Below are 11,049 nucleotides of genomic sequence, written 5' to 3'. Positions count from 1 at the left end.
CCCAACTCCACCTCCAGGAGCGGCGCGACTAGCCCAGAGCGGGCAGCTCCATCGGCCAATCAGCGGAGCGCTCAAGGAAGCTCCACTGATTTGTCGGCAGAAGCTGTATCCGTCTTGCTGTTCACACATGGCCGGCACTAGGACCCAGTAGTGAGCTCCGACCTCTCCCCATGTTAGCCAATCCGAGCAGGGGATTTGGCTGTTAAGGCGGGGCTGATTTTGATTGACAGCGAGCAGGGTCCAACAGTGAAGCGGGACGCTGCGAGGCGGTTTCCAAGAAAGGGCCGGTGTCGAGAGCGGGAGGGGTGATGTCGGGCTGGGGCGGCAGCCGCCATGGGAGGGGTTAACTACGTGAGCCGCAGGCGGGCGGCGCTGCAGCCTGAGGAGCCTGACGAGGAGTCTTGGGAGGAGCTGGTGCCGCTGCCGCCGTCGTGCCCGCTGGCCGGCACCGCCGCTGGGAGCTGGGGCGGGCGGGAAGCGCCCGGAGCCATGTTGGGGAAAGGGGCCGGCGGCAGCGGGGCCAAGCCCGCCAAGCCTTCCTTCGTGTCCTACGTCAGCCCGGAGGTGAGGGGGTCGGTGGGGTGGGGGAGTCGGGCGTGGCGCAGGGCACCAGCTGGGATGGGGCGAGGTGGGGCGGAGCAGAGGCCCGGGAGCTGGGTGTGGGGACTGGGCGCGCCGGGGGAGCTGGGTGTGGGGCTGGGTGGGCATCTGTGGGAGGGGTCAGCTGGGCTCGAGCAATTTGCTAAAAATAGCAACGTGGCTGTTGCTGCTTCAGCGCCCGAGGCCGGACCCCCGACCCAGACCCAGACCCAGGAGGGCCGGTGGGCTTGAGAGTCCGAGGGTGGCAGCTGCTACTTTCAGCGTGTTAGCCGGGCCAGGAGGCTCGCTCCCGGCTGCGGTGTAGACATACCAGTGATGAGCTCAGGCGCAGCGGACCTTTTGGTGCTGAGTCCTGGGGCACTGAGGTGTAGGGTGACCAGACAGCAAATGTGAAAAGTCGGGACAGGGGTTGGGGGGTAATAGGAGCCTATATAAGAAAAAGACCCCAAAATCCGGACTGTCCCTATAAAATTGGGACATCTGGTCACCCTAGTGAGGTGCTTAGTGGTGGTGGAGCTGTGCCAAGTGGAATCGGGTACTGGGAGATGTGCCTTTATCTGTATTGTGACAGGCACTGTAGCCATACCAAAGTTGGTCCACACACAGGCACAGGGTCACAGGACCAATCTGAACTTTGCCCAAACTACTGCACTCCCACATCTGCCAACAGATGTGAGAACAGCCAGAGAGCTATATTCCTGTCTCCCAAAACCAGAGTGTAAAGGGGCATCAGCATGCAGCTCGCACACTCAAGTAGTTGTTAGATACGGTAACATCTACAGTTAGGTACTGTAACATCAGCCTGTCTTTTGTAAACTAAACAAGACAGGAAACTAGTTTGTCCAGTAGGCCGTTTGGAGAAGATAATGATACTGTTCTACTTTTTCAAGCCAAACTGCAAAAGGAATTAAAAAGAACAGGAATACATGTGGCACCTTAGAGACTAACAAATGTATTTGAGCATAAGCTTTCGTGGGCTACAGCCCACTTCATCGGTTGCATAGAATGGAACATGCAGTAAGAAGATATTTATACGTGCATATCTTCTTACTGTATGTTCCATTCTATGCATCCGAAGAAGTGGGTTATAGCCCACGAAAGCTTATGCTCAAATAAATTTGTTAGTCTCTGAGGTGCCACAAGTACTCCTGTTCCTTTTGCTGATACAGACTAACACGGCTGCTACTCTATCAACTTTAATTCCTTTCAGATACTTGAACTTGCCCTTGAGGTCAGCACTGTACTGGTTATTCTTGTTTTTCAGTTTCATTCAGCTCCAGTACTAATCGTATGTTTAAAACAAAGTTTGAAATAGAAATTGTTAGAGTTCTGAAGACCAAAACTATAGCTCATATAAACAAAATCCACTGTCATAGCTGACCAAATACTTACAACTAGTATTGGAGAATTGTGGTTTAATGTAGAAATCTGGTTCCGTAAAGATAAGTTCTACTTTCAGAACAAGGGGAAGCATTTTACGGAAATTAATGCTGCTAAATAAGATAACCTGACCAACAAATGTGCATAGCCTTCAGTGTCTGATACTTTAGTGTGTTAATTCAAACTTTTTAAGCTACATTTTTAAACTTTTCTGTGGTGTAATTGATCAGGTAATATAAACCAAATGTCATGCTTAAGGTAAATGTATACAATCAACTTGTAAAATGGCATATTTCCATTTTCTATTCCATTCTTATATACATTCTAGTGTCTTCTTTTGCTTTTAATTGCTTTTCTGTATTGAACAAACTTTTTCTTTGAGCTGTCCACAATGAGGCCTGGGTTTTTCTCCTGAGCAGTTAGTTACTTTAGAAATTGTATGTGTGCAAATGCTTCAAATTGTTTCTTCCAATGTACTTTACCCTTCACCTATCTACACTAAGTTTAATCTGTTACTGTGTTACCCAGCTTTAAATCACTTTGAATTTGATTAACCTAAATAGTATTGTCAATATCATATTTTGTCACCTCACTGTTTGTTCCTCTTCTGGATAATTAACAAATATATCATCACTGGGCCTAGCACAGACCCTTGGGTATACCACTATTTAACCTCATTATTATACACCTCTACCCCAATATAAAGCAACTAGATATAATATGAATTCGGATATAATGTGGTAAAGTAGCGCTCCGGGCGGGGCAGGGCTGCGCACTCCGGTGGATCAAAGCAAGTTCGCTATAACGCAGTTTCACTTATAACGCGGTAAGATTTTTTGGCTCCTGAGGACAGCATTGTATCGAGGTAGAGGTGTACTAAAATTAGCCTCCCTTGCTTTAAATTTTGTCTGCCTAATCAATGCCTAAATCATGACAGAATTTTGGCTTTTCTTTTTTTCAGTTCATCGATACCTAGTTTCCTTTGTATCCTCTTCAAAGGACAAATAATTTTTTTATCCACTGTCTTGTCAACTCAAAGTGATAGGAAGATATGCATTTTTTTAAAGAAGCCTCGCTAATCTCAACATATATCTTGATCTGTTTTACGGTGTTACGTATATTTTGTCAGCTAATCTGACCGATTTGGAAGTAAAACAGAGTAGTCTGTAATTCCTCTGGTATTTTAAGAGGCACAGTGTCTAGCTGACTTTACCAATTACCTGTTTTTGCTAGAAGCTCAATCACTTCATTTGTAAGCTACTTGTTACATGACTATTGTTCAGTCCTAATGACCTACTACAATTTGTTTGACACTGCCTGTAAGATAGATACTTCATTATTGTCTTTCCTGTTGAAGACCTGTATGGATGATTGATATACTTCCTGGATCATCTAGACCAGTGTTTCTCAACCTTTTTGATACCAGAATCTAGCTTGCTGCCTTCCTAAACTGTGTCAGGGAGATCTCAGGGACCAAAGCTGGTCCATGGACCGGTCATTGAGAAACACTGATCTAGACTAAATCCATACATGGAGTTAGACTTCCTGACCTGAATATGTTGTTCTAGTAATTACTTGTCTGTGGTAGTATTCAGGGTATGCTAGGTGGTTTTTCAAATATACAAGAAGAGAAGGTGTCTCCCCTGAGGATTTGATTGAGGTGCGGGTAGGAGTTTCTCTTGCATGACGAGGCATTATGACAGTTTTCAGCATTAAAGGACATTTGATGAAATGGGTGAAGATAGCTAAAGTGAGGGAAAAATAGGCAGTGAAGGAAGTTATAGAAGTTGCTTATAAACAAAGCCAGATCATTCATTCCAGTTTTTGTATCACTCCACTAGTGTAAAGGTCCTGGAAACCAGGTGGATTTGGCCAGCTGGGAGTTCTCCTTTCATAAAGATAATCCTCCGGTGTCATACAGTTGTTTTTGCTGCCTGACAACCACCATTCTTGTAGCTTCCAACCAGAGGAAAGGGAAATGATTAGGAAACATATGTCCTCTCTCTCTCTCTGGCTGCCAGAATGGCTGCTTAAGACTGTGCACTGCTTTGTATTGATTAGAGCAGCCCTGATGTTATGAAGAATGCAGCAGCCACAGCGATGGTACAAAGCTGACTTTGACCAGGCTCCCAACTTGTTTGGACCCACAGATGGACTAATCTGGGTTAATATCTGGTGAATACTGTCAGTTTTTAATGTAATATTTTATTTTGTTTGTTTTTACGTTTAAACTGCCATTTAGGGTTCTCTTATTATTTTGGAATATCAAAACAAGAGGGAAAATAAAATCTAGTTCATGTTACCCTTCAACTGAGGATTTTCATGGTCCTATTTTATTCCTGTTGCCATTTGTTAAAATAGATGAGAATAACTGCTGCTGCTACTTTTCCCAGAATATCTGGAAAAGCTGAGCTTTGAGTCTGACTAAATATAGCCCAGTCATCCTTTGCTAGATGGGAGCAAAGGTTGATCAATTGTCTGTTAATGTCAGCAGTCTAAGATCTGGTCCTTAATATGACACTTCCACCCCAAACAGAATTGGCTAACTCTCTGGAAGCATGGATGAATAGAAGTGTGCAAAATTCAATGTCTTGGCACCTCCAATCCTAGAATAGGTATATTTGCCTATTGAAACTATAATAAAGAACAGAATGATCAGACACACAGATGAACATGATTTGTTGAAGAAGAGTAAACATGGCTTTTGTAAAGGGAAATCATGCCTCACCAATCTGTTAGAATTCTTGAGGGGAGGGGTGTCAACAAACATGTGGACAAGGATAATCCAGTGGATATAATGTACTTAGCCTTTCAAAAAGTCTTTGAGAAGATCCCTCACCAAAGGCTCTTAAACAAAGTAAGCAGTCATGCGGTAAGAGGGAAGGTCCTCTCATGGATCAGTAACTGGTTAAAAGACAGAAAACAAAGCATAGGAATAAGTGGTTTTCAGAATGGAGAAAGGAAAGTAGTGGTTTGCCCCAGGGATCTGTACTTGGACCAATGCTGTTCAACATATTCATAAATGATCTGGAAAAAGGGGTGAACAGGTGGCAGAATTTGCAGATGATACAAAATTACTCAAGATAATTAAGTACAAAGCAGACTCTGAAGACTTACAAATGAACCTTACAAAACTGGGTTACTGGGCAACAAAATGGCAGATGAAATCAATGTTGATAAATGCAATATAATCCATATTGAAAAACATAATCCAAATGATACATACAAAATTATGGGATCCAATTTAGCTGTTACCACTCAAGAAAGAGATCTTGGAGCCATTCTGAATAGTTATCTGAAAACATCACTCAATGTACAGTGTCAGTCCAAAAAGCAAACAATGTTAGGACCTATTAGGTAAGGGATTGATAATAAGACCAAAAATATCAGATTGCCTCTATGTAAATCCATGGTACGCCCACACCTTGAATACTGCATGCAGTCCTGGTCACCCCATCTTAAAATAATAATAATTAGAATTGAAAAAGGAACAGAGAGAGAGGCAATACAATTATTAAGAGTATGAAACTGCTTCCGTGTGAAGAGAGATTAAAAAGCCTGAGACTTTTCAGCTTGAAAGAGAGACAACTAAGAGCGGTTATATTTTTATAAAATCTTGACTGACATGGAGAAAGTGAATAAAGAAGAAGTGTTTATTTACTCTCTCACATAACACAAGAACCATGGATCACTCAATTAAATTAAGCAGCAGCAGGGAACAAACACAGGGAAGTATTGCTTCACAAACACACAGTCAATTTGTGTAAATTGTTGGCAGGGGATTTTGTGAAGGCCAAAACTATAACAGGGTTTTTAAAAAAATAAATAAATAGATAAGTTAATGAAGGATTGGTCCATCAATGACTATTGGCCAGAATGGTCAGGGATACAACTCTATACTCTGAGCATTCCTAGCCTATGTTTTCCAGAAGCTGGAAATGGGCGATGAGGGATGGATCACTAGATGATTCTGTTCTGTTCATTTCCCCCTGAAGCTTCTGGGATTGGCCACTGTCAGAAGACAGGATATGCTCTAGATGGACCACTGATCTGACCCAGTATGGCCGTTCTTAGGTTTATGTTCTTATTGTAAATGTAGATTAATTTGAAGCTTTTTTTCTTCAGTTATATATTTCACATCTATACAGCAGAACCTCAGAGTTACAAACTGGTTGGTCAACTGGTACCTCATTTGGAACCAGAAGTCTGCAATCAGGCAGCAGAGACACCCTCTTCCCCCTCCCCCCCCCACCCCCAAAAAAAGGCAAATACAGTACAGTGTCAAAAATTGTTAGTAGTTTACTTTTAACATGGTAAGGAAACTGTGTGTTTCATTTAAATTAAGATGATTAAAAGCATTTTTCTTCTGCATATTAAAGTTTCAAAGCTGTATTAAGTCAATGTTCTGTTGTAAACTTTTGAAAGGATAACCATAACATTTTGTTTAGAGTTATGATAATTTCAGAGTTACGAATAACCTCCATTCCATAGGTGTTTGTAACTCTGAGGTTCTACTGTACGTCCATTTTTCTCTCATTGTTTCAAGTGTTTGAGATGTTAAACCACTACTGGCGAACAACCCAAATACTATTTTTCTTCAAGTGGAACTTCAGTTACAAACCCACTGTCAGTTCAAAGCCAAAGGTATTGGTCTTTAAAATTAGTTTAAACTGCTTCTCCAGGGTCTCATCATAAGTCAAAATGCTTTTACCATGTTATCCCTTGTGCATGAAATGTCCTCTACATCTGATTTTTGCCAAGACACCATCCTCTTTCATATCACTCCTAAAAACCTCACTCACTTTTGGGACACTTAGGTTGTAATAAATGGAAAAAACTACAAGTTAGCCCTTTTCTCTAGGCCACCAAATAAATTCTGTCTTTTAGATTAGTCCTTTCTCTGTGAAATTTGTACTTTATAACAGCATCAAGTACATTGGTGACTTTGCACAAGTGTCATCCCTAATCTAACTAGGAGCCATGAAAATTCCTCTGCACTGGGGTGGATTGATTTAAATCAGTTTTAATCATGTTTTGCATTTGTATTTTAGTTATTTTTCTAAAGAAGGGTTGACTTTTTTATTATTTGGCAACTGTTAAAATATGTTGCTTGCAACTAAATATACCCTTTACACTAAATTTGGTTTTACTTTTTGTATAAACAAGCTTTCCTGCTTTTTTAACTCCCAGTTGGTTTCTTAACTTTGAATGAACTAGTCACTGAAGTGAAGTAATTGAATAAACTGAAAGGAAAATATTCTCTCTGCACCTGTGGAAGAGGCTATAGCTGTCAAATGCTGATTTTAGTATTTGAACAAACTCTGGTTCCAAGTGTTTAGCTAGTGACTTCCATCAGTTCAGTGGTTTGACTTTCTTTAAAACTTAGCAGCAAACATGTACTGTTCTAATTTTTGGTTTTCATTTAATGATTTTAATAGATTATAATACAGTTAGGCCTTAATATAGATTGTCCATTTCAAATTTTATTTTTGATATAAAATTTTTATCCATCCTGCTGAGCAGTATTGGGAAGGAAAGGAATCCTAGTTCTCATCCATAGGAAAAGGTCTGTGTCCCTCATGGAATATTGTTGGAAGTTGAAGTATAGCAGGAAGGCTGTATTCCAGATACTATGACCCTGGCTTCTACAATTCTGAGTCCACTTTGGGACTCTCTGCTGTATGGATGATTTTCTTGTATTTGTCAGGCCCCATTACAGCAAATCCATAATCCTGATCAGTTATGGTGCTCCCTCTTACGCAGGGTACATTTCTTTGTATTCAGATGTCTACAGTGATGTCTCATGTAAGATCTCTCAAAAGCCATCTGTCACTGTTCTTTCAGGATAGGATGAGGGCAAGAAATATGGGCTGGAGCACTTACTATATGTACTGGCATGAAGGTTGTTGCAGGAGGTTGAGAATGAGTTAGGGTTAGAAACAGAGGAAACAGTGAGAAATGTGGGCTAGTGTGGCTTGAGAGAAGAGTTGAAGAAGCAAGAAGAGCTAAATAACGATGCAGGAAAAGAGGAAAGCATAAAAAGATGGAGCAGGCAAGGGAACCATACAGGGAAATATACACCATGATCTGACAAGATAGTGAATAATGGAGTGAACTGGGAAAAGAGGTAGGACAAAAGCACTAGAGGCAGGATACATGAAAATGTTATAACTAAATACCATAAATTGTTCCTCTAAAGTGCAAGTGTTACCAACTGCTATCAAGCCAAGGGTAGGCGTGTTCTTGAAATGGTCTTCAAATGTTAAATGTGAATAATAAAAGCAACTGCAATACACTGTCACCAAGTCCTATTTTCTATCCAAAGAGTCCAAATTAAAATTTAAATGAAAGGAATATGATTAAGAAAGCTATCAGTTCAGCCCTGCATTGATAGGTATAGAAGAAAATCTGAAATTCAAAGCAAGTCTAATCTTAGTGCAATTCTCTTTAAACTGATCTTTTTACAGCAGAGACCTAGTTTTTGCAGCACTGAAGTATTCTGCATTTTCACAATAGTGGTAGCCTGCTGTCCACCTTTACTCTTGGGTTGGAATATGTGTATAGTTTACAATTTGTTTGTTAAAGCACTTCCTATATTGCTCAGCAACAGTCTGAATAAGTCATGGAAATATTAGGTAATACTCAAGTCTCATAACTTGCATTTAGTAAACATGTATTGAAGACTATCATTAGACTCTAGCACCACACTCTCCCCCACTGCAATTTGTCACTATATATAAATCAATAATAGAGATTTATAACTTAACACTAGAGAGAATAGTTCTTCAAATTTAAGCTATGCAGATTTTAGGCTTGCTTGATCCAGTTTCATTAAAATAATCTATGCTTTTTGATTGCATCAGTTCAAATGTGTTCAGAGAGACAAGGTGGGTGAGGTAATATCTTTTATTGGACCAACTTCTGTTGGTGAGAGAGAGAGAAGCTTTCGAGCTTACACAGAGCTCTTCTTCAGGTGACCTGATATCTTTTAGGTTGTTTATCTCTACCTGGGCTACAACAACATTGCATGGTTTAAATGTGTTTAACAGTTTTACTTACAGTAGAACCTCATAGTTTCAAACACCTCAGGAATAGAAGTTGTTTGTAACTCTGAAATGTTCATAACTCTGAATAAAACATTATGGTTCTTTCAGAAGCTTACAACTGAACATTGACGTAGTAAAGTTTCAAAGCTGTATTATGCAGAAGAAAAATGCTCCTTTTAACCATCTTAATTTAAATGAAACAAGGACAAAAACCGTTTTCTTACCTTGTCAAATCTTTTTTTAAACTTTCCCTTTATTTTTTAGTAGTTTACATTTAACACAATTATTTACTGTATTTGCGTCCTTTTTTTTTTTGGTGTGTGTGTGTCTCTATTTGCTTATTTCCGGTTCCAAATGAAGTATGTGGTTGACCAGTCAGTCAGAGCACTGGCACACGCCTTCCTCCGCCGCTTCCGAGGGCTCCAATACGACCGGCAGCTCTTTTATCTCCATCCGAGAGGTCTTCCGCGAGACCTCTCTGGGCTGCCGGTCTTTTACCAAGACCTCCTCCGGACCTGGAAGCTCTTTTCAACAACCAGGTCCGTGGCGGCCACCATGGTGGTCGATCTCCTCGCAGAGCCCCTGCTACACAACCCCCAGCTTCGTGTGCAGGTGGCGGAGTCCCCCACGGTGCGCCAGAGGCTGGTCTTGGGTTGGAGACCTCCTGGACTACGACCGGGGAGACTGGCTGGATCCCCTGACGCTCGCTCAGCGCATGGGGCTCTCCAGACCTCATACTCCCCGGCACGTACTTCAGGAGGTGAAGGCCGCTTTACTGCCTGCTGCTCGGGCCTACCTCGACAGGGTCCTGCGAGAGGGCATGCCCCTCCCACCTTCCACTCCAGGCCCCGTGGACCTTTTTATCGGGCCCCTGCCCCGTAGACCCACTCGACCCCCTCGCCCTTTCCCTGCGAGCCGGCTGCCCGATCTGCAGCCGGTTCTGTTCCAGATCGCGCCAAGAAAACATCTGTACACGCTCGTGCTCCATACTCTTCACTACCTCACCCTTGCATCCCGCCCCGATACAAAATGGCGGGACCTCCTGCCACCTCTCGAGGGTGAGGAGCCCCGGTGGACCAGCTTGTATTCTGCCCTGGTCCTGAGGCCTGCTGGGGATGTCAGTTGGCGGCTCCTTCATGGGGCCGTGAGCACGGGCGTGTACTTGGCGCGGTTTACCCCTGTCCCCGACACCTGCCCCTTTTGCGGCGTGAAGGAGACCCTGGCGCACGTTTATTTAGAGTGCGCCAGGTTGCAGCCCCTGTTCCGGCTCCTCTTGGCTCTCCTCTTGCGTTTTTGGTTGCACTTTTCCCCTCACCTGTTTATCTATGCACTCCCCATCCGTGGCCCCACAAAGTCCCGGGATCGCCTTATCAACCTCCTCTTGGCCCTGGCCAAACTAGCCATCTATAAAACCAGGGAGAGGAGGTTGGCCGACGGGATTTCCTGCGACTGTGGGGCCTATTTCCGCTCCTCCGTCCGTTCACGCATCCGGGCAGAGTTCCTCTGGGCGGCGTCCACTGGCTCCCTTGACGCCTTCGAGGAGCAGAGTCCGGGGTTCTCTGCTCGGTGTCCCCATCAGGTTCCCTTCATTTAGCCCTATGAGAGAAAAAAAACAAAAAACACCAGTCAGTTCATAACTCTGGGGCTCTATTGTACATGAAGTCCTTAATCCAGATTTGTGCCTAATAGTGTCACAAAACAATTGAAGATTAAGTGCATACATGCTGTAATTTATCAGTACCTCCTTTTATGTCCTGTTTTTCTCAAAGCAAGACTTAAAAAGCTCAAATTTGGTTTGTCTAGTTTTTGGTTAGGCCTTGCAAGACAAAGGAAGAATCTGAAATGCACATGTACAGCTGAAATTCATATTTTATTATTTTATTCAAATTAGGAGACCTAACACTTTCCAGAGTGAAATAAATAAATCTACCAATAGTAGTAATCTGTGAAAAATCCGATAGGTTATATCTATAACAGACATTTGATAGCTTTAATAATGGTTAAGGTTGCTAAGCATTTTTAA

The 11,049-nt window shown here is 42.5% G+C and overlaps 1 protein-coding gene across 1 annotated transcript in view; it reads left to right on the top strand.

Moving 5' to 3' along the window:
- Positions 1-294: 294 nt before the first annotated feature.
- The window catches only part of MTMR12 (myotubularin related protein 12), a 67,217-nt gene continuing 56,462 nt past the window's right edge, over positions 295-11,049 (top strand). Inside the window, exon 1 of the mRNA XM_039544531.1 lies at positions 295-564. Coding sequence (XP_039400465.1) covers positions 334-564 — 231 coding nt within the window. The 5' untranslated portion in view covers positions 295-333. The remainder of the gene's footprint in view (positions 565-11,049) is intronic.

This window comes from Mauremys reevesii, linkage group 6 (genome assembly GCF_016161935.1).
Source record: "Mauremys reevesii isolate NIE-2019 linkage group 6, ASM1616193v1, whole genome shotgun sequence".
NCBI classification, from domain to species: Eukaryota; Metazoa; Chordata; order Testudines; family Geoemydidae; genus Mauremys; species Mauremys reevesii.
The sequence above is the reverse complement of the archived record's forward strand: the minus strand, read 5'-3'. Positions and strand labels throughout refer to the sequence as shown.